The sequence below is a fragment of the Miscanthus floridulus genome, chromosome 1 (genome assembly GCF_019320115.1).
Source record: "Miscanthus floridulus cultivar M001 chromosome 1, ASM1932011v1, whole genome shotgun sequence".
Taxonomy (NCBI): Eukaryota; Viridiplantae; Streptophyta; class Magnoliopsida; order Poales; family Poaceae; genus Miscanthus; species Miscanthus floridulus.
Window position 1 is genome coordinate 166318500 of NC_089580.1, and position 27664 is coordinate 166346163.

At 45.5% G+C, this 27664-nt stretch overlaps 4 protein-coding genes and 1 pseudogene across 4 annotated transcripts; 1 reads left to right on the forward strand and 4 right to left on the reverse strand.

Moving 5' to 3' along the window:
* Positions 1-314: 314 nt before the first annotated feature.
* On the reverse strand, positions 315-6919 carry LOC136500915 (uncharacterized). The gene is made up of 7 exons (XM_066496388.1): positions 6581-6919; positions 6421-6476; positions 5257-6107; positions 4961-5159; positions 4619-4798; positions 4144-4520; positions 315-699 (listed from the first exon to the last, which is right to left on the reverse strand). Exons 1-7 carry the CDS (start codon positions 6754-6756, stop codon positions 559-561), a joined length of 1980 nt encoding a protein of 659 aa, XP_066352485.1. The 5' UTR covers positions 6757-6919; the 3' UTR covers positions 315-558.
* An 837-nt stretch (positions 6920-7756) lies between these two features.
* Positions 7757-10913, forward strand: LOC136500922 (lipid phosphate phosphatase gamma-like). Its single transcript, XM_066496402.1, has 3 exons — positions 7757-8474; positions 9876-10086; positions 10610-10913. Exons 1-2 carry the CDS (start codon positions 7998-8000, stop codon positions 10080-10082), a joined length of 684 nt encoding a protein of 227 aa, XP_066352499.1. The 5' UTR covers positions 7757-7997; the 3' UTR covers positions 10083-10086; positions 10610-10913.
* Positions 10914-13473: 2560 nt separating this feature from the next.
* On the reverse strand, positions 13474-17216 carry LOC136500930 (uncharacterized). The gene is given in 12 exon segments (XM_066496411.1): positions 13474-13894; positions 13897-13993; positions 14398-14493; positions 14588-14644; positions 14912-15094; positions 15223-15289; positions 15418-15482; positions 15610-15687; positions 15785-15852; positions 16150-16261; positions 16354-16415; positions 16623-17216. Coding segments are annotated over 12 exon segments (1221 nt in total). The 5' UTR covers positions 16930-17216; the 3' UTR covers positions 13474-13865.
* Positions 17217-17711: 495 nt separating this feature from the next.
* LOC136500939 (RNA pseudouridine synthase 5-like) lies at positions 17712-24799 on the reverse strand (annotated as a pseudogene).
* Positions 24800-25220: 421 nt separating this feature from the next.
* On the reverse strand, positions 25221-26560 carry LOC136500949 (uncharacterized). Its single transcript, XM_066496428.1, has 4 exons — positions 26421-26560; positions 25771-25946; positions 25530-25659; positions 25221-25456 (listed from the first exon to the last, which is right to left on the reverse strand). Exons 2-4 carry the CDS (start codon positions 25938-25940, stop codon positions 25388-25390), a joined length of 369 nt encoding a protein of 122 aa, XP_066352525.1. The 5' UTR covers positions 25941-25946; positions 26421-26560; the 3' UTR covers positions 25221-25387.
* Between the last annotated feature and the right edge of the window lie 1104 nt (positions 26561-27664).

Here is a 27664-nt window from a genome sequence, read left to right on the forward strand (position 1 = left end):
ACAAATAGTTAATTTTTTTATGATCGACGGCTGCAAATAATTCCATACGGAAGAACCAGTGGTTCCTTCCAAGCATAGTAACAAATCTCCTATCTATAATACCAAAACCCGTAGTCTCAGAGGACCGGGACCCATTTGTTTTGTTGTTAACATGCTACTTTCGGGGGGCCAATCAGGATTGTAGCCTCAAATAAGGGTGAATATTAGGATCCTCGTATTCATGAGTAATATTACTGTTAATGATTAGTATGTTAAATAACGAGTGAAATTGATGAACAGATCAAAACGATACTGCAGTAAGTAAATTACTGGAAAAATTACAAAAATGTATAGGTACATTAATAAAGGATCTAAATCAGAGAATGGGGGTTAAGCAAATCAGATTGTTACAAATCTAAGGTACAACTTGGGCATAACATTCAGACGCCCCCCTCCATCAGGCCATATTACAGCTAAATAAAGCTATGTCAATTCCAAGCATGCTAGTGTTAATTACAACATTAACACCAGTAAACTAGCTGGTCACAGTTTATCCCCTCAAGACTACCAAACCAACTTTCAGCTTTCTGAATCTGAATCTATAACTGACTGGAGGTTCAAGGCGGACGAGCCAATATGGATTCCTCTAACCACACCGCCACACCCAACGTTTATTTGGTGGCATAAAAGTAGAATGGCATCCCACAGAGCTGTTCTTCCCTGGAAAGTGAAAACATAGATGTATAGTGTTAAGACTTATTTTCACGAAAGATTTGGTGTTAATGCTTAACAGTCGATGCTCTAGAGAACATAGTCTCTCGGTTAGGTACAAAAATGATGTGAACAAATTCAACTGGGGTAATGAATTAAGAATCCACATAGGTAACACATATATAGCAACAAAAGCGAAGGACCTATTGAGAGAACAAATATAATTGGCTAATGTCACGTTAACAGTTTAATCGACGCAAGCACGTACTTCTCAAATGAGGCTATCAGCCGCTCAAGTTTCCATACTGATAAATCATCATATTCATAGTAAACGGTAGATGAACAAGAGGTACTACCTCCAAAAATATGTCCATCTATTCCCAACCACATTTGAGTTATAAGATGATAACTTGACGTAGCTTCATTCAAGTCCTACCTCAACTCCTCAAGCAAACAAAACTACCCATTTTCTACCTTTCTTCTGTGTTAGTTTCTCCCGTCCCTTTAACACGAATTCACAGGAAAAAGCCTCGGCCAGTTAATATGGCCACGTCGTCTGTATTTTCTGGACCGTTCGATCCAAATCCGGCCATCCAAAAGCAGGCACGACAGCTAGGCTTCGCCGAACCCTTCGCCCCGAGTGCGTCTTCCTCGAGGCGCAAGAGTCTCCCCACTCGGCTTCACCAGTGCTACTACCTCGTCTCCCTTTCCCACATCCCCAACGAGTCAACGACAGTAAGACTGCATCGCCTTCCTCCTCCTTGGGGCGCCTAGCGCACGGGTGATCGACAGCCGTTTGGCGGACATGCACGTCGATGCACCCGCGGCGATGCCAGCTGCTCGCCCCCTTCCTGCACACGCAAGTAGGAGGATGGTGAGGATGAGAGCATCTCCACAGCATGAGGCTGCAGGCACGAGCGCCCTGGCTGCGGCACAGCGTGCCATGCTTCGCGTTCCCACGACCCACTCAATGGAATGTCGTGCCGCGTTGTTGTGGACCACTTTGTGCATTTCCTCTACTTGAAAGACTGCAGCAGTAGCACGCGGTGCCGCTGCTAGCAGCTGTTTGGGGACGGCCGTGTGCCCACATCAATAGGCCATAACCAACAAGAGGCAAGCAGCTGAGGTCTGCTGCACGCTGCTTCTATTCAGTATCTTTGCCATATGCACTGGTGAGTGTAGATAACTAGATATCAAATTAATCAATCTGCCTATGTGTCTATCAAAATTGTTCCAATAAATCTAAACCTAAGTAAGATTGCTCCAATAAAGTTAAGTTACCTCTCATTATCCCACATTAGACCAATTTTACTTTCTCCTATCTGAATTTTCACAGTTCTAATATAATAGATACAGAGGCCTTAAATTAATTTCTCATTCTTTAGGTGAATCCTAGAGTTCTCTTAGCTCTTAATTCATGGTTTTGACAGCTCTCCTACTCCGATTAGCAGCAGCCTGCACTTGAAATTTCCTTTGCAAGTTAACTAATGCAATACACATCAAGTCCCAGAGATATTTTTAGCTGACCTTAGAATTCACTAAAGCTTAAATTATAGTGTGGTTTAGTTAGTTTAGATGCTGGTCCTGCCATCCTTTATGTTTGTTGATTCCTGAATTTCAGATTCCCTATAAATATAGTGTTACATCCAAACTCCAATATTACAAGTGTCCAGAATTGTTCTTGACTTCGTGAAATATCCATATTAGCCACCAGTGCTTGCATTTATGTCTCCGTGTTTATACATTCTCATGATTTTTCAGTTCCCCTATCCTTAATTACCAGGTAACATTTTATATATCTACCAGTTAAGGCCTTGTTTGGATGCGCATGTATTCATCTCAATCCACATGTGTTGAAGTGGATTGGAGGAATTAAACTAAATTCCATTCCATTCCACTCCAACACTTGTGGATTGGAGTGGATACACATGCATCCAAACAAGGCCTACGGGTGTGTTCTCTGTATGTTTGAGTCAAAAGAATTTGTTTCAAACAAGGAAGAGGTGTTAATGTACTATTAGTTCACTTTTGCTTTTCTAATAATTCATGTGCTCATTGTCTTAGATTGCGAATATGAAAATGCAGAAATTACATATTCATCTTCTCTGAATTGCAGCTCAAGGATGAACCACTACTTTTAACAACAGGTATTGGGCATGCATGTAGTTTACATTGTTTCCTGCTACTTTCTGTCGAGGTACATCCATATCTGATATCACTTCCAGGCCTGGCAACAGCCCGAAGCAGCCCAGGGTGCAGAGCAGCTTGAATGACCAACAAGGACAGTGCAGTAGCAAGAACAAGCTAACAGACAGGGAATTGCAGCGACGATTTCCTGGGCCACTTTGGTAATGTTCTAGTGTAGATCGGTTCCCTATGGCCCTATATGAGAATAGAGAAGGTTTACTTTAAATTGAGTTAATGTCTTCGCCCGACTCCATTCTCCCATGGACAATTTTATCTCATCTGCAAAGGATTTACAGTCCAATGTGTCTGTGCAAATCTATCCATGGAAGGCCACTCATGTTCAGATTTTTATGTTACTCACTCGCAATAGTCAACATGACTACATGTTCTGATTTTTATGGGTTCTAGAAATAAAGACTTTACATGTCCTTGCCACACTTTTCCTTATTCCTTTGTATAATTGTTAACTCATCTTTTGTTTCACAGGGCTCTTCTAGCGATTGAGTTTGATCTAGCTGAAATATTTCTTTACGAAGGTCTGAACCAAAGCCACAAAACCTTCGTTGTTGAGAGAAATAGAAGAGGATTACTACATGCAGAAATAGAAGAACATGAAGATTACTATATTGACAAGCTACTGTACCATAACTACAAATCAGGGTTCCATCAATTGCAACCTCATGACCAACAGCAAACATATACATTAGTCATATGCAATTATACATTCACCAAGTGCAACTTTCATTACCATATGCATTGGTCAAGAATAGAATATTTGTATCTAGCGATTGAGTGTGATTCTACTATTGCATCAAACAAATTGTGAAGATGGACTTCATTTCATGGCTGCCTAATAGTTTACGAGTAACACATTAATTTAACATGTACACCATAGTCCATATTGTGAAGTGTAAATAAGGCTGAGTTATCGTTATGGGAACTAAGAGCTCCAAAATTCAATTCAATGGACAAAAAAGTTCATGAGATTGGTGGCCAATCTAACCATGTTATAATAGCATGTGCAGGGAACATGTTTGAAGGTATGTTGTATTGCCAATACTACTCAAAAGTTCTCAACTGGGCTAGCCCAAGGCGGCGCAGCGCGCCCGAGGTTTTCTAGTCTTTCCTTAAATTCCTAGATCGTGTATCTTATTAAAACAAAATAGCATTTCCTCAACAGCAATCCATGCTGAAATGAATGACTCTGAACGGAGGAAAAGGAATAGTACAACCATGATAGAAGAAGAATTGCACATAAAAAATCACCTGAAGAGAAAATTGCTGCTTCTTGTCCCAGTATAGAGCAAAAATTGGAGGATTCTGCTTGCTCACAGCCAGTATAAGGGCCCCTGGGTGGATAACTGCCGGAACACCTGATATCAGAGCAACATACTTTTCTGGAAACCTCTCTTTTGGTGGAAGAACTCCCAGAAATAAGGGATTTTTGCTGGACTGGGCACCAGAGTACGAGGTAGGGTCAACATGAAGCATCCATTTCGGATGTTCAAGGAAAGCAGCAAACAGGTACAAAAGAAGGTGCGAGTCAGTAGGTAGCTCGGTGGTCCATTTCTTTTCTGATTTACCATAGCCATTTCCATGACCCATGTAATCATAATTCTTCAAGCATGTTCCTTCAGCAAGTTCTGCATTGAGATAGAAGCACACAAGTTATACCAGCACTAATTCAACAAAAGGCTCTGCAGTTGGCTACTTTGAGAAAAGGCGAAATCCATATATTCACCTTGAACTCTCTGGACAGTGTAATCAGCACGGACACTACTCTGTGGCAATAAGCCTTTTATCAGCTCTCCCTTCATCAGAGAGTTGAGCCTCTGATGCTCTGTAATTGCATCAATACATGCTTGAATAGCAGGAAGGAGGGGATTCCGTTGTGGCTGTTGTGGACTGCCAAAAGTTTGCGCTGCACATAGAAAATAATGACTAACAACTAAAGAAAATCTAAGCTAAACTTTAAGAAGTAGGTCAACTTCAACCACAGCACAAAAACCCTTGTTACGTGTATTGATGGGAACACATGAAAACACAAAAACCGTTAAACCACATCAGGAAGTCAGGAACTCACCAACAGGGGCATCTCGAGAATGTAGGAGTGCAGAGCGTAATTGGTTAAGGATCCCATCCTCATCTACCGTGACAGTCGGTTGCCAATCTTTAGTCCCACCAAGAGGAGACAAGGAAACTGGTGGTGTTGTGCTTGGCAGATCGCTTCCAACTTGGCTAACAGTAACCGAAGCCCCAACAGTAGCTGTTGTTTGCTTAACCTAGAGTGCACATGAAAGGAATATTAAAAAGAAAGATAACCAATAAAAAATGCATAGAGATATAGGTTCATGTAAAAAGAATCCTAGAAATCTGCACCTGAGTATGGCTTGTTTTGATTTTTTGGACAAGTGGGTTCATCACAACTGAAGAAAACCATTGCCTGAGACTATCTCTCCACTGCTCAATCTCAGGATATACACCCAAGTTGTCAAAGGCCTCCACTGCTTGCTCTAAGGACATTGGAGATGGAAGTTCACCCTCACCCTTTTTTGGTGGCGTGCTGTATTTCTGATGGGAGCCAGGAGACATCCTCACAGGTCTCAGAGGTGTGCTCCTTGCAGCACCAGAAGGGGTGGTTGATGTGGTAATTGAAACAGGGGTAGCAACACCAAAGCTTGTAATGGTTGCTGGAGGTGTTGTGGTCTTAGTCTCTGGATCCGTGATTTTGTCAATATTTACATCCAAGCCAGCCAAGAACTGGTCCAGCATTGCCTCTGTCCGTATGCCCTTGGCACTGCCTGAGCTTTTCCTTGACCATGGAGTTGAAGGAGAAGAGACATGCTTCTGCAACGGTGTGGAGGGTGACATTGGCAATGTCGTGGTCAGTCTCTCACCACCAGGGCTCAAATGGCTGGAACCAATCCTAGATTGCCCCGAAGGCCGAGATGGTGTATAGCTGAACGAAGACCTCCTAATAGGCACAATTGGCTCCGATGGTGTTGATGGCTTGTTCTTGGGAGGCCTTTTGGTTTGCTCACCTATCCCACCTCCTTCTGAACCCGCCATCTTTAACCCAAGAAGCCCCAGTTGGCGTTCAGACAACACAACCTTGTCGTCCTTGGCCAGTGCCTTCTTCCCATTGTATAACATCAGTGCCCTGAAGAACCCCAACAGTGTGAAAAGCGCAACAAGACCAAGTGCTGCCTCCACCAACCTAAAGACAAAAACTGAAAGACCGAAACAGGTTAATGTTGGCTGATGCACCTCTAGCACAAGTGCACAACAAAAGCTCACTGTTCACACTTCATCATTTGTAAATATCCAGACCTATTAAATGAGTCTAAAAATAGGGATTCGTATACAAATTGATGTGTGACAAACTATGGCGTTTCTGCAAACACTTGATGTGCAATGCAACCAAGATAGGCGTGACTGGCATTTTCACAAACACCTCACGCGCAACGGGGCAAAGCACAGTGCCACCACACCAAGCTTGGGATTCCCCAAACGCCAAACCAGCAGAGAGATAGGCGAACTTACCAGCAGCAAGGACAGAGATACCGGCTCGGGCGGCGAGCTTGGTGAGCTGCTCCTCCCTGGAAAAGCAACAAGGCACAAGAAGAGAACACACGCATGGTTATGACATTGGGTTTAGGTGCAGATATGAGAATGGGTGGGTATTAATGCTGCTTGGGCTTACCGGGAGGAGAGAGCGAGGAGGGAGGAGGCGGAAGCAACGGGTAAGACCGCGAGGACGAGGAGGACTGTGACGGAGGGGCGGGCGCTGCGGGAGTCTAGGGCCCGGGTGAGGGACGGGTTCTGGTACACCGAGAACATGTCCCGCGCCTTCCCGCCGCCGCCGTGATGGGATTCCATCACTGCTGCCACCGTGAGCTTCCTGCGTGAGGCGATTCGCGGCGGCGTCGCAGTCTGGCGGAGGCGTCCAAGGCTGGGACAGGCACAGCGAGAGAGCTATTTGAAATCGGGAAGCATCGGCCACCGCCCACAGGGTGGCAAACGGGCAAACACACGGAGTCCCAGACGGACGCAGCGGCGGCCGTGGCCAAGGCCAAAGGCCCAAGGGTTTAAAAAACAACCTCGCAATCTCTAATAATAATACTCCCTCTTCCCTAAAAAAAAAAAAACTCCCTCAGCCCTAAAATACTTATCTTACAGTTTCAAAAAAATACTTATCTTACAGTAGCATTTAAATTTTATTCTAAAATATGATTGTTCTTACTTCATAATGCACATTTCTCTTTTCTTAATTAATATTTTTTTTATTTTTCCTCACTTAAGTCCTGTGGCGTGTGGTACTGTGGTGTGTTTCTTGGGAGCACCGAGCAACTTAGAAAAATCATATTTTTTTACGGAATTAAACAAAGATAATTTTTATATAAAAATTATAGACCTCGACGAGATCTACAACTTTCTAGTTTTGAGTTTTTTTTATTTAAAGTCGTTAAGATGCTTAAAAAAATTAATGACATATTTAAACTTAAGGGTATTTTCGATTTTTCACACCTGCAGTTTGACGGTGTTAGAGCCTAGACTGACGATAGTGGCATGGAGGGCACAAAAAAAAGTTGGAACGGTGGTACTGAAGACCGTTGAACTTTCCAGAGACACATGGAGCATCACGATGTTTTTTAATGACACATAAAGAATTCCCCTTCGAAATTCCTGTGAAAAAACTCTATTCCAAACTGGGCTAAACATTTTAAAACTGAGAAGACTAGTAGTATCATTTTTCTGATCCCCTTCGTCAATTTGAAGTTCTGATGAAATCTATCGTTTGATGCCGAATCTCCAATTCATCCGTCGTGTGCTCGCTCAGTCCCTCTAGCCTTTTCCTTCGCCCTCACCACGCGGCTTCGCCTCCCTAGTCTGGCACGTTCGTCTGGCTCAAAGGACCACGACGCGTCCCGTCCCCCAACCCAGCACCAGGCTCCAGCTGCAAAAACGCGGAGGGCGCAAATCCCCGCGATCTCCACGCCAATCGGAGCAGCGAGACGTCGCCGATCGATTCGCCACCGGACCCCAATCCTAAACTTTCGCCGGGAAATCACATCTTCTCGATTCCTCCGCGACGCGGACCGCAAGGCGAGAGCGCGACGATGTCCGGAGCGGCGGACTACCAGGAGATGGCGGCGTCGTTGCCGCCCTCGCTGAAGGCCATCACGCTGACGCACGTCCGCTACCGCCGGGGCGACCCGTTGGGTCTCTTCCTCGCGTGGGTCTCCCTCGTCCCGGTTTTCATCAGCCTCGGCGGTTTCGTCTCCCACTTCCTCTTCCGTCGGGAGCTCCAGGGCCTCTGCTTCGCCGCGGGGCTCCTCGTCTCTCAGGTCCTCAATGAGCTCATCAAGCACTCCGTCGCGCAGTCCCGCCCGGCGTACTGCGAGCTGCTCGAGGCCTGCGATTCCCACGGTTGGCCGTCCAGCCACTCGCAGTACATGTTCTTCTTTGCCACCTACCTGTCGCTCCTGTCCCTCCGCCGGTCGCGCGCGCGCCAGGTGATCGCCGCCGTGCCATGGCCGCTTGCCTTCCTCACCATGCTGTCCAGGGTCTACCTAGGCTACCATACCGTCGCGCAGGTGAGAGCCCCTGAATTTCGGATCCGATCTGACTAGATGTGCTTTTTGTTCAAAAATGGTGCACCCCTACATAATCAGTTGGAGGTTCTCCTGCCTCACTTAAAGTCTTAAGCTGTGGTGCCCTGTGACAAATGAAATGAAAAATTCGAAACCTTTATGTGCTTTGAGGAAATTTTGCTACTTTAGACATTTTTAAGGCGGTGGGGTTTCTTTGTTTTGAAGTGAAAGTTCGCTAAGATTGAAAATTCACGTGTGTTTGCTAAGGAACATAGGACAGAAGTACTAAAGATCAGCAGCATGACAAAGTGACAACAAACCCTTGTAGTCCTAGCAAGTTAGACCATGCCAGCATGGAAACTACCCTCTCCATTTAAATTGTAAGTCATTTTAGTTTTTTTCCTAAGTCAAACTTGTTTAACTTCGACCAAATTTATAGAAAATATATTATCTACAGTATCAAACGAATGATCTATCAAAATATCTTTTATGGTGTATCTAATGAATTTGTTTTATGTTGTACATGTTTGAGCATTTTTCATTAAAAAAATAGTCAAAGCTGGAGAAGTTTGTCTTATGACAAAGCTAAAACGACTTGTGATTTGGAACGGGCAAGTTAGACCATGGCACTTTCCATAACTATGTTATTTGTCCTAACCTTAGCTGATGGAAACAGAAACTCAGATGCATTAAAAACAGTTTCAATTCGAAGAAAGCTGCTGCAGAAAAGTTAGTGAGTCGTGTTTGAGGGAGGAAAAAATGAGTCAACACTGTTTTACTATCTTGACAGAAAACTGTGAAAGGATAATCTCCATAATAAATATTTATGAAACGAGTATCCAAATTCTAGTAATTCGTTGTTTAGGTCAGAATCGAAGGGCGGGCCTGGTGCAAGCGGTAGAGTCTTACCGCCTGTGACCGGAAGGTCCCGGGTTCGAGTCCTAGTCTCCTCGCATTGCATATGCGAGGGTAAGGCTTGCCACTGACACCATTCCCCAGACCCCGCACAGAGCGGGAGCTCTCTGCACCAGGTACGCCCGTTGTTTAGGTCAAAATCATGAATTGTCTCCCTGTTTTTTTCTGGATACAACGGTGCATGTATACCCAATTGAATGCATTTATCTGTATTGAAAAGTTCTTATCTCTTTTTCTCTATATCAAAAAGCTGTGTGGCATTTGTTTCTGCAGGTGTTTAATAGTGCTTACCTCTGTATCAATCTACTTAGCATTAGGTATCATTTAGTGAGATGTCAATAACAATGTGTTCATTTACATCGGTTACCTGCCTCAAAAACCTGCTTATTTGAAAGAGAAGTGGTTCGATGTGATTGTTCATACTCTAGGCGAAGTGTGGCACATAGCTTCTCAAAACTGAAATGAGTTTCAATTGATAAATTTCATTAGGTTTTCGCGGGAGCAGTAGTGGGCCTCGTGTTTGGTGCTATTTGGTACTGGATTGTCAATACCATGCTTGTTGATTACTTCCCAATGATTGAGGAGAGTGCAATCGGGAGGTGGTTGTACATCAAGGATACATCTCATATTCCAGATGTGCTCAAATTTGAGTATGATAACACAAGGGCAGCAAGGAAGAAAGTTGCTACTGATTGAGCTTGTAAGTCGAGCATATTTAATTTTGTTTGGCTTGTAGCAGATATTGTGCATACATGAAGTACTGTACCTGCAAATCGCAGCTACTTTACCCCCCTTATACTTGACGCTTTTGAATGAAAACCCTTAATTCCTAGTCCAGCATCTTTCAAATTCTTGTTCCGAATGTTTTGCTGAATGCCAATTTAGTCGTGAACATGCTATTCTTGATATCATTCGAACTAGCTAGATACATTGGAAGTTATTGTTAGTCCTATTTGCAGCTCCAAAAATCATCGCCGTGTATCAAACTCCACAGTTTATCAATATATTGGTTTTACGAATACAAGTTAAACACCTACATCAAGGAGTATCGCATTATCAAATTTTGCCTATCAAACTTCACCTCAGTTTACCTTATACCATTTCAATTACTTTCACATTATAGTCTCTATTTTTTCCTGGCAACTAAATTGGTTGAGCATTTACCATGTGACATTACTTGACCTCAACCTTTGAACTGTTCATACTTTCTTATGTCTATGCAGGTTATGCTTCTGGATTGCATTTTGATGTTGTTAAGACGATTATAAGAATATGTGTGGCATGATATTTCCTTCAGTTATGCTACACGCGGGCACATCTGCACATGTAGCAGCAACATTCAGTAGAAGAAATGCTCACTAGAACTTGTTGGATTTAGCTCTTCCTGGGAATACGCCACAGTTTTTTCCCCTTATTAGTCACTAACCAGACATTATTTTATCAAAGGTTGTGCGATTATAACTTGATAATTGCTTACAGGCATTTGAACTTGTCTCGTGGTGCCACTTAGGTCCACAAACTCTCTAATCGTACTTCTGGCACCCTAATGTTGTTTAAGTATGCCACTTAGGTCCATAACTCATCGGATCAAGGTTTTTGCCGACATGGCGGGGACAGAGCGCACGTGAGCCGCGCGTGAGCCTGGTTTGACCCGGGTTGGGACTGCTACACGCCAGCGCGAGCAGCAGCAGGCGTCCGGCCTCGTCGTGGTCGAACTCGTCGGCACCGAGGCTCTGGTCCACGGCGCTAATGCTGGCGGCGCGGTGGTGGGTCGCGGCGGCGGAAGCGCACGGGTGGGTGCTGTCGCAGGCTCGTGGCTACAGAACATGACGGTGCTGGCCACGCTGTACGACCTCGCAAAGCAGCGGGTGTGGGCGCACGGGGACGTGGCGTGGCAGGAGTGCAGCGATGCGCGGTGGGCGCGGCGACGTGATGCGCAACATGAGGCCGCAGGTGGAGAGTGGAGTCGCTGCTGCGATGGGGCGGCGCACAACCCGCGTGCTGCTGTACCAGGGTGTCCGCAACCTCCGGGACGGTGTCGTGTCCGGGGTGCGTTGGGACGGCCTGTGCGCCGTGTGGCGGACGGATGCCGGCGAGCTCGCGGCGTACGTGCAGCTGTCAGGCTCACTGGTGCACCTCGCGGTGTACGGGACCGGGCACCTGCCACCTGGTGCCGGCGGACAATGGCCGCGTGGCGCAAGAGATGAACGAGGGATGGGTGCTAGGGACGGGGCTGTTTGGGTCCGGGAGCCACGGTGGTGGCAATGGCAGGAGGCGCGCAGCCTGATCCCGCCGTCAGGCCGCGGTGTCCCCCTGACGAGTGACGAATATGAGTGGGCTCGGCTCAGTCCTGATGTGGGCCAACGCAAAATGTGTAGCCAGCTCAGTCGCCGCGGGAGCACTCGGCGTGGACGAAGCGCGCCAGCTCCGTGTCCGGGCGGAGGATGCCCGCGACGGCATAGCGGGGTCAGCGACCCGGCCTCAATCATTTGACGTACGTACGCACGACAATTATCATGCTGTGCTTTTCTCATGATCCCTCCGAGCGACGTCCCTGTGTAGTCGACGTACGTGTGTAGTCGACGATCTGCAAGGCTTCTTGGCACAACAACCTTGGCGAGGGCGCCAATGCGTCAGTCGGCGCTACCGTGCTAACGTTGTGGCCTTCGATCAGGATGTCCAGCAGCAGCGGTCACTCGGTCCGGTCCACTAGACGCCGCTCGTCCACGCGCAGCTGGGCGCGATGGCGTGCTGATGTACGCCTTCTCCGGGAAGTGCTTGCTGAGGTCCAGCGGCGAGTCCAGCACCGGGGACGCCGGCTTCGGCTCGCCCCGGACGCCCATGTACACGGACACGTGCCACGCCGCGCCGTCGTACTCGACCCAGGCCGTGTAGTTGGTGGGGTTGCTGTTGTTCGTGGTGATGCGGAACGCCGTCAGGTTCGCCGTCTTGACGAACACGACAGAGCCGACGTTGAGGCCGACGTGGTTGTCGCTGGGATCGTAGTCCTGCTTCGTGGTGTCGAACTCGACGGCCACGAAGCGGTTCCTCGCCGGGGTTGGGTTGTCCTCGAGCGTGCCGTTGGTGAGGCCGAGGTAGCCACCGTAGCTACCGGGGGGCGGCTCGTCGCGGGACGGTGCGGCGACGAAGGTGAGCCCCTCGTCGGGCCACGGCGATGAGTCCGGGAGGTGGAACACGTTGATGGAGAATGTACTGTTGAAAGACACGACCTGGACGCGCGGGGCCGTGGCACTACCACTGCCATTGTCGACGCAGCGCCACATGGTGAAGCGGCGCTGGAGGAGCACGGAGCTGGACTTGTTGACCATGATGTCCTGGTAGCTGTCGACGTTGCCGGTGTCCGGGGAGACCTGGATCGCGCCCTGGTAGATGCGGGCCTCCCTGCTGAACACCGGCTCCTTGCTCCTCCTGGAACGCCAGCTCCTTTTGCTCCCGCGAGTTGCCCTCCTGGAACGACGTGTAGTTGTAGGTCTCCACCTCCAGCGCTGGCAGCGGCTGCAGCTGCCCGTGCCCCGGCTCCTGCACGTGGCAGATGACGGCGCGGAGGCAGAGCAGCGAGAAGACGAGGAGGCAGCCTAGTAGAGGTGATAGAGCAGAGCGTCCACGTCCACGTCCGCCGCCACATGCAGCAGGCGCCATGACCACTCACGCGCGGCTCACGTGCGCTCTGTCCCCGTTACGTCGACAAAAACATTGATCCGATGAGTTATAGACCTAAGTGGCATACTTAAACAACATTAGGGTGATAAAAATACGATTAGAGAGATTATAGACCTAAGTGGCACCACGAGACAAGTTCAAAGAACTACGATGCATATACCTCTTTCAAAAGTGACTTGAACAAATACGTGAGTTCATCTCTGCAGTCTAGCGCCCATACATAACTGTTTCGTTGGTTCTTTGTATATATATGTCAACTGCAATTTGTGTTGAAACTTGAAGAATACAGGAATGATGGATCAATTCCAGAATTTTGGACAACAAAGGATAACTCATTAGATTACCGTCTATCCAAAATAAAAGATGTTTTAGTTTTTAACACAATAGTTAAGAGAAAGCATGGAACAAAATGGCCACTTATTAAGGCGAAAACGGGAACAGAAGATCAGAGGAATCAACACACCGGCAATGTAACAGCCTTTGTCTCAAACGAAAACAAGAAAAGGAACAGCCGAGAGCTGAGTGTGTAACAATACCGAGTTACTTGTAGAGGAATGCACCTCTAGGCTCTAGCTACAATCTCAAAAGGCCTGAGATGGACAGTAGGTTGACAGCTGAGTGTGTGTTAAATGTGCCCACAACTCCCGCAAACACAAGCAAAACAGGATATAAGTAACATATGCATTTCTCAGGCTTCAGAAATCTCGGCAAGCTGTAGCTGGCACCAACGGTATATTGGCAAGCACACCAAGCACAAAGTGCTAAGACTCTTGACTTGTCGCTGACGCATCTTCTTGGCTAGAAGGGGCATCTGGAATACTGGCGGAGGGGCCTTGTTTCCTTTCTGCCTGTAGTGATCGACACAGGGATTCAAGCTTCTCCTTTTGATTTTTCAATTTCTCTATTTGCTTCTTCGTTAGCTCACGCTGCAGAGGCATCGCAAATGGGTCGAAGTTAGCAAATACCACTTATATAATGCAGGATCAACTGGCACAAGATTTTCCTAGTATGCACAGAAAGACAAATGTCACAAATCTAACTCTATAGGCTAGAGAACTGGTCCTAATTTTTTAAACACGGTAAAGGAGATCAATGTACTGTGCTAAGAAGGCAGGCAGCACCCTGTTCGCTTGGGCTTGTTTGACTTATAAGCCATACTTTTTCAGCCAACGAACAATACTTTTCTCTCACACCAAATCAGCCAACAGTACTTTCAGCCATGGCTTATCAACCAAACAAGCCCAAGCGAACAAGGCGCTGAAACTGTGGTCTCAACATAGCAACCTGGTTTAGTACAGCTAGGAGATAGCTTTTGCGATGCACACATTACCTCTTCAATGAGCTTCACAAGAGCAATATCTGAGTTCTCGCATTTTCCCTTCAGAAATTCATTCTCCTTCTTAAGATTCTTTATCACCGAAATCATCTGATGAAAAAGATCATATGAGACTACTTCAGTCAACAACAACTGTTGACAAGTAAAGCAGATACAATGATATTGAACATTATGTAGAGCATACCTTTTCCATCTCCTGCTTGTAAGTTTCAAAGACTTCATTGCTTTTTGACAGGGCATCCTGATAAAGGTATAACCAAAAAAAGGATAAAAGCGCTTCAAAAGACATCCCGTGCTCAAACTTTTAAACCTTCACCTACAAGGGCAAAAATGGCCACTACTAAAGCGGGTAAAGTGCACGAGTAGTTTTACATTTTTGGTTGGGTTTCATATCTAACCTACACCAACTTGATTTGGACCAAAGCCACGTGTTGTCATTATCGTCGTCAGTTCGTCACCTATTGAGGGACCATTTGGAACCTGAAAATGGTCTTAGAAGTGAAAGTACCTGAAAGTGTTGAAATCTTTCTCCATCAGAAGCTAGTTGCAACCGCAGGTTCTTCTCAGTAGTCATAAGCTGAGAAACTTGCTCAGCATACAACTGCATTTGGGTATGTTCCTGAGCAGCCCTCTCTTGATGTTGTTGAAGTCTCAGATCAGCAAGCTCAAGCTCCAGCGTTTTCTCTTTCAACTATACATGCCATAACAAGTTAACCAAGAGCACAACAAATAGCATTTAAAACTAGTAAGAACAATATTGTCATACAAATATCAATGAGACTTCAAGATCTATTAATACATAGGATATAGATAGCATACTTGGTGAGCATATTTCTGCTGAGTAATGTCATATTGATCAGCAAGGTCTTTGAGTTTACTTCTCAACCTACAAAAGCAACAAGTGTCAGTGTACCGGACTAGAAATGTCAGAAGGCACTTTAACAACGAGTTGCTACCAAAATCAACTAATGGAACTCCTAATATTCAAGATACGAATAAGGTTAGTAAAATTACATATTGTTCTCTTCTAGCTGAGCAATGGACAAAACTCTCTGCTCCTCAAGCTTGGCACTGACACCCTACAAAAATATCATAAAAATTTGATAAATAAGAGCTAAAACTTAGACATACAAGCAAAAAAGAATGAAGGAACTTGTATATGTTTATCATATATCATAACCAGATGATGTATTTTGAGCTGTCAACCTTTATAGCGTTATCAAATTTTTCAGACAATTCCATACGCATGTTCTGTCCCTCCGTCGATACCCTTCCGCACTCTTCCTGAGACAAAGATGCTAAAATGGTATAATAATTGAACAAAAATGAAAAGAACTCTTTTATACCGCTTTGATTCAAAGTTCAAATACACTGAACATACCTTTAGCATTTTGTTTTGACGCTGAAATTCCCTACAAAGAGATTCTAGTCTTTCTTTGACTGCAATGGCTGCAAGGACCCAAATTTAAGTGACAAATGTTAAGTAGATGAATTCTATGAGCACAATGTGCACACACCAGTTCATATGCAACAATCAAACTACACATAATTTTTAGCGACACTGGATTATCTATGCTACTAAGAAGTTTTAATTAACATCTTAATACATGGACATACAGGGTCATCCATTCGACCAAAGAAACACACATGTTTTGTCAGCGAAGATATAAAGAAGAATCACAAAGGGAGGCATGCACTCATTAAATTCAACTGTACAACGATCACATATTCAAGTAATAAACTAACCTGCATCCCTTTCTGCAACCACTCTGTGGTATTGCTGGGCCAGTTGAAACAACTCTCTGTCCTTCTCAAGCTTGCTACGCTTCACGACCTTTCGTTTTGGCTCGCCGCTCCCCTACAAAAGCAAGTAAATCAATCCCAGTTCACAAAGACAAATTCTTCTTGCAAACGTTTATATGATATTATGTGATAAACAATCTTGACCACCTTTTGAGCAGTTGGAGCGCCCACTTGCTCTGATGCACAGTTCTCCTTCAAGAAATCTTCACCTGTCAAAAGGAACAGCAAAACATGGTAAGGAAACACAGCCCCTAAGGTACATTTGGAGCTCAAACTCCACCGTGATGAAAATCTTAATTTTTCTATGTTTACACTGAACCGCTAGAGGAATGGCTACCGTTCAGAAATAGTAACTAGGATCAGGAGGCTAATGGTGAATGAAAAAATAAAATCGAGAGAGGACTACAGAGGATCACCTCTTGAAGCGCCGGCGGGTCCGCGCTCCCCTAGAGCGCGTTCCGGCTCCGCAGCAGCGGCCAGAGAAAGTGTGCCCAAGGCTTCAGCAGCGGCGGCCGAGGAGGCAGACGCAGGAAGGGAGGGATCGCTTAGGGTTTCCTCACCGCCGGGGTTGGTGGCGGCGGGGCTATCGGAGTCGAGCGCATCATCAGCGATGGGCGCGGAGGAGGGAGAAGCGGCGTCCGTGCCTGAGCTCTCGACGTCGGGGACGAAGCCGTCGGGGAGGGAGTTAGCCTCCGGGAGGCGCGTCACCGGCGAGCCTTCCATTGCGCGTGTGCCACTGCGATGCTCTCCTTTCTCTCTTTTTTTAGGGTCTATTATGGGGAGAAAATGGAGAAAGAGTGCTGGGAATGGGATACGAGGAGAGGGCGCGATGCGGCTTGTTCAGATCCCCGCGAGCATGGAGGCCGCGGCTAGCTCGCCTGTGCTACGAGGTGGACGCCGGTGCCGCTGCCTCGCTGAGCAGAAGCTGCTCGCCACCGCCTCGCCCTCCCTTTCCCCGAATTCTCTCTTCTTCGGGAGGTTTTGGGGGGAGGAATGTCTGGGGGTTGCAAGCAGTAAGCCTGATGCGTAACGCGAAGTTCCCTCCAAAACACTAAATTTTTCAAGATTCTCCGTCACATGGAATCTTTAGACGTATACATAAAATATTAAATATAAATAAAAAATAAAACTGATTATACAGTTTAGACGAAATCCACGAGACGAATCTTTTAAGCCTAATTAGACTATGATTGAACACTAATTGCCAAATAACAACGAAAATACTATAGTGTCGTTTTGCCAAAATTTTCGGCATCCAAACGGTGCCTAGGGTCAGTCCATTGCACGCACAAATGAATGGCACGTTCGAGCCATGGCGGAAAGTAACGTTGGCTGATTTATTTATAGAGAAAATATTATTTGTGAATTAAAAAAATATGCTTATAAAGCCAGCGAACAGAGCTGAATTCGTTTGAAATATTCTCCTAGACTCCTACAATTATCACCTCCCTCCATTTCAAACCAAAACATATTTGTGACAAAACATTTCTTCAGCGAATTGAACTTTGAATAGACCGAACACGATTCAGGGTCAGGGATGGAGACATGGAGTCATAGAACTCATTAGCTAGTACTCCATTTATTTTTAAATATCTGATGCTGCCCGTTAGCCTGTCCTAAACGTCACATGAGACGGCGCTGCGTCGAGCCAGAGTTTTGCTGCGTCGAACTAGTAATGTTGATAGTGTACGACGGAGGTATTTCCTCAACAAAGGTGATCAAATAGAGAAGAGGTCTGAGTGTGAGAGTGAGGACTCGCTGCTTGCTCAGTTCAACGAATATACATGGGAAGATTCTAAGTTTAACCACCGACTTGCTGAGCTGTAGCACGGCGTTCCTCCCGTGTCTGTAGAATTTGTGGAAGAGGAGCGGTAATTTTTACCATCTGCATAGCCGGCCATGGTAAGCGCAGAGTCAATACAAGGAATGGAGTAGTAGTTACAATAATGCCTATTAAAAATATCACAAACTACATTTAGTCGCCCTACTCGCTTGTTGGTTTCAGCCAGGGCTTATCAGTTATGGTACAATGTTTTTCTCTCACAACAAAACAGCACCAGCCGGACTTATTAGCCCAGAAACCAACTAACGAACATGCTGAGTTTCTATTAATAAAGCTAGACCTATAGTAAAAAATCATTATATTTATTGCTTCTTAATCGAATGAGAGTTCATTTTGCTGGTTCAATTATAGGGGTTCCTACCTTCCGTTAGATCCGCACTCTGCAGTAAAAGCAGTTTACAACGAGAGTAATATCTTTACCTTTTGCCTCCCTCGAATACATATAAGAGATGTGTATCATTTCATTGAAGAAGAGGAACCTTTTTTAGGGAGCTATTATTATCGAACCAGTCCAAGGTTCAGTTTTTTTCATTGACCTCCTGTCATCACCTTTTTAGACCTTAGCACGACAGTGCTATATATTATCTTATGGACAACAATAGTGCAGACTATATAAGTTCATGTCCAATTCAACCCATGCATTTTAATTGTTGTCAGAAAAAAAAACATGCATTTTATTTAGTGCCTCGGGAAGACAGTTGATAATACCTGCCCAAGATTAGATATACGTTTAATCACCTTATTGGTTGTTGGGTGGCAAAGAACCAGCCAATGTGCATGTAGGTGATACCCGCAGTCTCCAGGAATAGGTTGCAAAGGTCTCTCATAACCTCTAATAAGAGCAAGAAAGGCCAGTTAAACTAAATACAAGAAGCATACAAAGAGGTATCTCAATGGAAACGAGAGATGAAACAATTACCCATCAGATGCAAAAGAACTATCTGTGCCAGTAGATTCTGGCTCAACAAATTTGGGGTGCCCACCAATACCATAGAGAGGATCATCTGTTGGTGCATACAGAAAAATATACATGAGTTTAAATTACAGCTGTTAGAAATTTATGTTTGAGTTAGATAGTAGGTCCGCCTACCATTACTTAAAAAAAGACGTGTACTGATAAATACAAAAGTATTTCATTCCTAGGTGCGAAGATGAGTTTTGCCAAGTGCATTAATTAAATAAGTAACTCAAGAAATGAATTTTTAAGTAGAGTGAGTGAGGCACTTGCCTACAAGAGGGTGCCCAATGTATGCAAGGTGTATCCGTATTTGGTGAGGTCGTCCTGAATGAATTTCAATCTACATCAATGAAGAAAAGGAAACATCAAAGATTAAAATGCCCAAGGCAGCAAACGAAAACTTGCCAGCATACATACTCGCAATTAAAAGCAGATGATGCTATGCACATTTGTGAACATGTAAGAGCAGGAGCTAAAACATATATCCTGTTTACAGTCAACAGTCAACACACGCTACCTGGACCAGTGTGTGATTTTGGTGTGCAAGTCTCTCAAGAACACATACTTTGCTCATTGCTGACTTTCCTGAAAATCGATGGCACAAGATAACATAACAAACAAAGAGAACCAATCATCAAAATTTACTCAATATGAATTATATCAACAGTACTGTGATTACCAGACCCCCAAGGACCTTCACCAATTCCAAGTTACAGTATTACAATTGCAATACCTGAGGAACATGCCGCATAAAGTCCCTCTGCAACTCCAGGATAATGAACTAACCCTATGGGTTGCGTAACCACAACCTACATGTGTGATAAAAATAAATTACATGAGAGAGAGAGAGAGAGAGAGAGAGATCATGCATACAATACAAGATTATAAATAGGTATGCAAGACTGAGGGAAAAACAGGGGGTCATAACCTGAACAGCATATAAGAGATCAGATCAGCGTATAAAATAAGTAAGGGATAGTACCTCATCATCATCAAGTATGCCAGTCACTAAGGCTCGATAAAATTTTGAAATTTTTCGCTCTTCACTGAACTCTGATTTATCCCTATAAATCATCTCAATCACTTGAACTGCATACATGATGTGAATACTTGAAAAAAAACTTTTAAAATTAATGAGAAGTTTTTACACCTTTTCTTTGCAGCATTTATAGCACCTTCAGCAAAATAAGATGCAAGTCGAACTTTGGCAACCTTTGTCTTGGCACAAAGCAGGAGGCCTAGCAAAATAATATACAAGTCAGCATCAGCTAGCAAGAACAGACATCATAAACTAAAACAAAACTACAAGCAAAGCAAATTCTCCTCTAATACAATGAGGCGCAGCTCTCCTGCTTGTTCTAGGAAAACAAGCAAAGAAAATTACAGATGAGCTTATACTGAATGACCAGCTTTGGCTAAACAACATTTTTTTTTGGCAATACACATTATTGCAGAAAACGGTTGGTTACCAGTGGAACAAACATGCACACCTTTCTGTCTAAACAAGTGGAAACTCATCTTGTAGTGGAAATGTGGATCATGGAAACCAGCATCCTAGGTCATCTAATCAAGGATCATGCCTCCCACGATCCCCCCACCCCACCCAACCCACTCAGCAACCACAAACACATGCAGCTCTTGGAACCAGAATGACCTGAGCATCGGTATTATCTCACACATGGGTTCCCACAGTCAACCATGGCTATAATCACTCCTCTCTCCACCTTGTCCCTGTTACACATCATAGTTACCTAAAAATATCTCATCACCATGTTCATGGCTCCCATGTGCCATGACTTGAACTTCCCTCATATTACTTGATGGTTACATCAGCTTTTTGGAGCAACTAAGGTATCTTTCTCCTAGATTCTTATGTTCATGTAGAAGCTACAAAAACTTACACCTGCTAGCCTAGTTATTTGGACCGGACCGGACCGGCGGTCGGACCGGTAAAAGACCGAACCAGAGACTACACCGGCTCGGTTCACTTAAAAGACCGTTCATGCAATCAGACCGCTAAAACCGGTTGAACCGGCCGGTTTTTTAAGGAACCGGTGAACCAGCCGGTTCTGTCTGGACCGTCCCGGTCTGGAGCTCTGGTCTCGTAGCGCGCGCTGTTGTCTCCTGCTGCCCATGTGCATATCTGCCGCTGGGCCCAACCTGGCTGCTACTGCCGCCTGCGCCTGTGAACGTTTGGAGGACGTGTGTGGGCTGTGAACGTTTGGAGAGTGACGTGTGCGTGTGTACATTGCCTGCCACGCTTCATGCACTTCTTGACTTTGGACGCTGCATTTTTTATTTCCAAAAAAATTGAGCTCTCTTAATTAAATACATAATATATCCATCTTGATTATTTTGATGAGCTCTTCCCAATAGTACACTCTATTTCAACATTTGAGATTATTAGATAACCGTGAGTATTTAAATTACTATTTAAGTCTTTTTGGAACCAATTCGTAAGTTCTCTATATATTATCTTTTCACGCATATTTTTTATATATAATTGTAGCTAGATTAGCTGGAAAATGGTTAAATAATTGTGTTCTTTATTAGATTATTTGTATATATGATCAACTATATGTTGCTAATTATCGGTTATATTTCATTATATTACACCGGTTTGAAGTATTTGTAGGCGGTTCAATTCATCCAGTCCAAAACTATCGAACCGGCGGCTCAACCGGTTCTTAACGGTTGGACCAGTGAACCAGTGAACCGACGATCTCACCGGTTCGATTTCCGGTCCGGTCCTAATAACTATGCCTGCTAGACCTCAAGTGAGTGTCAGTGAACCAGAGTTTCTGAGGAGTGAGGACTGAGTTGTAAAAAAGAAACAAACCTGATGTTCCCCTCCCTAATTGATGAACAGGTACTGGATGTGACTACACATCTTTTCTCTTCGACCGGCAAGATGAGGCCATCTTCCAGTCTTTCAATTGAAGCTGTGCTAAAACAGTGCGCTGCTGAAAGAGTCCTTTAGGCAGAACTTGCAAGCCAGAAGGCTTATTAAGGGCAACCTGACAAAACATTCTCTGGCTAAGATTCATAGTTCTAAATGTAAAATTGGAAATTAGCTTCATGTGTTATTACAGATTTTGGCAAACATGCGCAAGAACAGAATAAACCTTACACCTTATGAAAATGGATAGTTGGAAAAGACGGGTGTCTTTGGATCCCCAGCAATAACTATCCTGGACCTTATGACTGAAGGTTGCTATTTTGTAAGACTAGAAAATTTTGGCTTTTGAAGGCAATCTAGCTCGTAACAGCAAGAAATGGCTTGCTTGGCTCTCCATCAGTGGAAACTGGCAGGCAGGAAGTTGCATGGTGTCGGTGTTTCGAGTTACCACCGACGAGTAAATTTCTAATATTGCGCGTCAGGCTCGGATGGTGTGCTTAAAGGACACGAGGTTTATACTGGTTCGGGCAGAAAGTCCCTACGTCCAGTTCGTTGCTGCTGCTCGTGTTACTAACACTGTAAGTTTGTAGTAGGGGGTACAAACGGGCGAGAGAAGAAAAGGATCCCAAGTCTCTGGAGGAAAGAGTGAACGGGTGCTGAGAGCTCGATCGCTGCTCGGCCGTGTGTTCGTCTTGTGTTCTTGTGTGTTTATTTCGTGTTCTGATCGGTCCGGGGTGATTCGATCGGTCCTAGATGGGTCGATCCCTTCCATGGGACGTCCTGCTTTTCCTTTTATAGGCCAAGGAAAAGCACGGGTTACAGCGGAGGAAAAGAGAAGAATAAGAGGGAGAAGAAGTCCATCAGGATCGCCGGGTCCTTCTCCTTCATGCGGGTCCCGCCGACCCTGTAAATGTCAATAGGGGCAACTCCACGTCGTAGCCCTGTCCGTCATTGGCGCCACGCGCAGGCGTCGTTTGCCGGTCATGGCGTTCCATTCCGTCCCGGCGGACGTCATGATGAACTGAAGCGCCTGTCAGCGTTCGTACGATGGTTAGGCAGAATAGCACCGGCACGCCTCACGCTGTTCTTGATGTGAACCCTCAGGTACGGCCCGTCACGACCACGGGTTACATCGGGGCGTGTCGGTCTCTTCCTTGATGTCAGAGTTTTGACCCAGGCCCATACGCCTGGACCTGGAGTGGTCGGCAGCGGCATGGGTCTCCGTCGGGCGAGACGGAGCCCGCCCCCAGAGGTCGAGCGAGGCGGAGCACGAACCCAAGGGTCGGGCGAGGCAGAGCCCGCCCCCAGAGGTCGAGCGAGGCAGAGCGCAAACCCAAGGGTTGGGCGAGATGGAGCCTGCGGCCTCGGGGTCGGGCGAGGCGGAGCCCGCCCCCAGAGGTCGGGCGAGGCGGAGCTTGCGCGCCTGGGTCCGATTGGAGCTGTAGTCACGCTCTTGACTGCTCGGATGAATCAATGTTGACGGTCATTAGCTCCTCCTATTCGGGTACCCTAGTATTGGTCCCCGACACATGGACAAGGTGCTTACGGCTAGCTTGACCTAGCCTAGCCTACGGCTAGCTTCATCTCTGAGCAAACAAATGCAATACCTTGCTTACGGCTAGCTTGACCTAGCCTAGTGCACTAGTGATCCAAGTGTATGCAATACTTGCAAGTTTAAGCTAGTTGGGTGTTCACAAGTCGGACAACGACAACAATAACAAAGCACGTAAGTTGGGGTTAGGCTAGAGATGAAACCCAACATGAGCCAACAAAAAAAAGGAAAAACTAAGGCATTAAAAATCTAATTCATAGTTCATGCACATGGATATTCATAAGTCAATAAAGTTAAAAACTTAAGTCCATATCTTCCAGTCCTCAGATAAACATAGACTAAATTAGATGGGACTTGAAAGTTGAACCTTGCAAATCAGCTCGGGGCATGAAATGTGAAACATAGACCGAATTTACAGAACAATCTTTATCTCACAAACTGATAAATAGCACCAAGGTCATTTGCATACCATGTCATCATCCTCGTAGAGCACTTCTAGCAAATATGGTGCAAATGGCTCCTGCCAGGGAAAACGATGATATGCCAACTTAGAACCATCCCTGCAAAACAGAGTTAGCTTAGGTACCTATCATATTAATAAGATTCATGAACTTCTTTGAAACAATAAATACAGAACCAAAGGAAATAATCGAATGCAATTGGAGATTGGGAAGAATATAACAATAATAAGCTTGCTGAGAGAAAACTACCCCAGAGTCATATCTGGATCAGTGACAACTTCACCATCAACGGTTATCTGCAAACAAACTGAAACCTTCATTTGCACATCCAAGAAATTTTGCCAGAAATTCATAAATTATCTCATTTTCCAAAATACATGTGACATTTTTTTTAGAACTCCCTTCTAAAAGCAGACGAATCACCATAGCTCAGGTACAGATAGCACCAAATAGAAGATCAGTAATTTTTCACTAAATCCCCAATTTTCCTACCTGTCCGTTACGAATCCTCTTGATCCACCTGCGGAGCACACCACCACCATCATTAAATCAACAAGAAAAACCATCGACTGATCACGGAAGTCAGGAATTAAGCGTAGCAGATAGGCACTTGACTTGGCAATGGCGCCGAGCTCTTGTATTTAGTAGAGTAGAACTCAATCAAGGTAGTAGCGGCGTCCGCATCTGCTTGCAAGTAATCAGAACAAGTACCAAACAACAAACCAGAGGGAAGGAGATAGGGAGGCGAACCAGCGCAACGGAACGTGTCGGTGTAGGTGAGGCCTTGATTGAGCTCCGGACACGGCGTTCCGAAGGAGTAGAGAGCCCCTGGCGGCGGAGCCCCGTCGCCCACTGGTGTTTCTCCCGCCGCGGCGGCCATCGCGCTGGGGAAGAGGTTTAAGAGTACATTTGCAGATAAGTCCAAGTTCTCCGTTCTCTTTGCATAGGCCGCCACGTCCACAACTTTTGGAGGGTATTTACATATTTATCATTACTATGGACGAATGCAGGTGCAGCGGGTATCTAATTTACTATAACACGAGGGCAGTGAAATGAGACATCGAAATGAAAATCTGACACAGTAGCAAAGTTCAAACTATCTTCAGCGAAGAAATCTAATACACAAAATGCTATTGTCCACTTAGAATCTGTTAACAATTTATTAAGTCACGTTAGTAGCATCAAAAAAATTCTCAGCAGAGTAACAATACAGGCATACCATGAAGGCGTATAATTGCTGTTGCTACAAACACTGATTCCTACAGTTCAAGGATCCTCGTGGCAATTCTCTACAGCTGGTGGCTCACAGAGCATAGAGTTCTAACGATGATGATGGGGCATTCCTCTTCTAATTTCAAACTTGAATCATCTCCATACATTCATACAAAACTTGTGGCAAGACGAGCCGGCGAAAGTATCAAGAAACAAACATCCACTTGACGCACTGGTAAATGATGTTCAGCTTCACTTATTTCTCATTGGGTCGTGGGATGGGCTTGTAGTCGTAGCTGTTTATGTTAACCTTTTGCTGCAAAGCCTGTGAATGCGCAAACGGCTAACTTAGAGTCAAAGCAGACGTGCATTTTCTACATAATATGAATGCAGCATACCTTCAGTTCATCCTCTAGAGAGAGCTTCTTAGGCTTATAGGCTCCGTCCACTGGCCCTGTTCGGCTTAGAGCTTTTGTTGTTTCTACAACCCCCCATTCTATATCCTCCTTTTCCTTTGTCACTTCTTTGCTGCAAAAATACAAATCAAACAGCATTGTCAGATAGGTGAAGAACAAAGGAATGCACAACAGACTAGTTCATGTGACTTAGGCAAAGTTCAGAAAGGCTTGAATCATTTACCTGCCCTGTATAAGATGAGCAAGTCCGACTGCACCAAACACTGTCAAGGAAATGAGTGGTAACCCATACCGAACAAATGGATGTTTTCGCCCCCACCTTTTGAACTGTGAGGCCTGTTTCAAAACCTTAGCATCTTGTTCCACTGAATTAGCTTTCTGAGTTGTATTCATGATTGGCTGGCAAGTAAAGAAGGAAAACTATGAAAGGGAGCAAACGACATTGATATCATGGATAGTACAGAAGGAGGATGTCTTGTAAGTAGCGTGGTTGTAAATAGCATTATGCTACCACGGAGTCGATTTAGTCCTTTATACCTGAGCATATACATTGTGAAAAGACTGGAAGAAAAGAACTTCATGTGATAACTGATAAATATGAAACAGGAATCTCCACATAACTGACATGCTTGAATTGTAAAGCAGCTCAAAATTAAGACACCAGACGAACCAACAAGCAGTGGCGGTCTAGCAGAACATTTTTTTCGCCTCCAACACAGCAAGAAGAAGCTAACCGTTCGAAAGGAGATTCGCTCTGCTTTTAGAAGGCAATATCTGGATACAAGCTAACCGTGTGTTTGGACACAGTGACGACCACAGCAAGAAGCTACAGAGCACTAAGCACGGAATAGAGAAGTGGATGTGAACTTTCACCTCTTACGGACGAAAGACAATGGGTCAGAACCCGGAGGCTGGAGGGCAGACGTCCGGACTGACAAACTTGTTTGCCTCTGCGCCTGCAGTCTCGACTGCTGGGTGCTGCCCACTGGCCGCTGCCATCACTTGCGCCCATGTGTTCCTTTTTCCCTGAAGACCTGAATCATGGTTATGGGCATGGAAATCACGGCTGGATGAGTTAGCACCGTGGCGGGTGTTAGTCGCTGAATTTTTACTTTCGGTAGTAGCAGAATTCTTATTCTCATCGAGAGAGAATGACACTAGGAGTTGGGACAATTTTCTAGTTTATTTCTCACACAAATGTCATGCCAACCTGAGGGGTTGAAGATACATATTTATAGGCTGCTAGTCAGCTAAGCATATGCCAAGATGCTAAGCATAAGCTAAGATGTTAGTTCTAGATGCTAGTCCTAGATGTTATCCTAGATACTAGTCCAAGATGCTAGTCCTAGCTGTAGCCCCACACAGAGACTTATCAATCATTTTTTCCCTAAGTTTTGTGCGTCGTCTTGTGGGAAAGTTGAACTATCCCGGTCCTGGAGCAGAGCTCAAAGAACTTGATCCTCCCAAGAGGCTTGGTAAGCAGGTCCGCAAGCTGGTCCTTGGTGTTGATGTAGCTCGCCTTGATGCTCCCTTCCTCCAAACAGCGTCGGATGAAGTGGTACCTCATCCGGATGTGCTTACTCCGTTCATGAAAAAAGGGGTTCTTTGCCAAGGCTAGAGCGGACTTGCTGTCCATCCTGAGTTTCACCGCTCCAGTGTCTCTGCCGAGGAGATCACCAAGCAGTCGAGTGAGCCAGAGCGCCTGAGTCGAAGCGATGGAGGTCACTATGTACTCGGCGTCGCAGCTGGATAGGGCCACCACCTGCTGCTTGACCGACTGCCAGCTAACGAGGCACTTGCCGAGAAGGAAGAGGATCCCGCTCGTGCTCTTGCTGGTGTCGATGTCGTCGGCGTGGTCGCTGTACCCGACGAAGTATGCCGCCCCAGGGCACCTAGGGTAATAGAGGCTGTGGTCGAGAGTCCTCGCAACGTAGCGGATGATCCTCTTCACAGTCTGCTGGTGCTCCGTCGTCGGTCGCTGCATGAACCGACTAACGTAGCCAACGGAGAATGCCAAGTCCGGCCGTGTGTGGGCGAGGTAGCGAAGGCTCCCCACAAGACGCCGGTACTGCCTAGCGTCCACCTCCTCCGTCGTGCTGTTGCGGCTCAGCTTCAGC

Excerpts from the sequence above, each read along its gene's own strand:
- LOC136500915 (XM_066496388.1), bottom strand. The coding sequence starts at position 6,756 with ATGGAATCCCATCACGGCGGCGGCGGGAAGGCGCGGGACATGTTCTCG. Across the intron at positions 6,108-6,420 it reads TATCTCTGTCCTTGCTGCTG|TTTTTGTCTTTAGGTTGGTG; the intron begins GTAAGTTCGCCT and ends TCGGTCTTTCAG. Across the intron at positions 4,799-4,960 it reads TTCTCGAGATGCCCCTGTTG|CGCAAACTTTTGGCAGTCCA; the intron begins GTGAGTTCCTGA and ends TTCTATGTGCAG.
- LOC136500922 (XM_066496402.1), top strand. The coding sequence starts at position 7,998 with ATGTCCGGAGCGGCGGACTACCAGGAGATGGCGGCGTCGTTGCCGCCC. Across the intron at positions 8,475-9,875 it reads GCTACCATACCGTCGCGCAG|GTTTTCGCGGGAGCAGTAGT; the intron begins GTGAGAGCCCCT and ends AAATTTCATTAG.
- LOC136500949 (XM_066496428.1), bottom strand. The coding sequence starts at position 25,940 with ATGAATACAACTCAGAAAGCTAATTCAGTGGAACAAGATGCTAAGGTT. Across the intron at positions 25,660-25,770 it reads GCTCATCTTATACAGGGCAG|CAAAGAAGTGACAAAGGAAA; the intron begins GTAAATGATTCA and ends GTATTTTTGCAG. Across the intron at positions 25,457-25,529 it reads CTCTAGAGGATGAACTGAAG|GCTTTGCAGCAAAAGGTTAA; the intron begins GTATGCTGCATT and ends GCGCATTCACAG.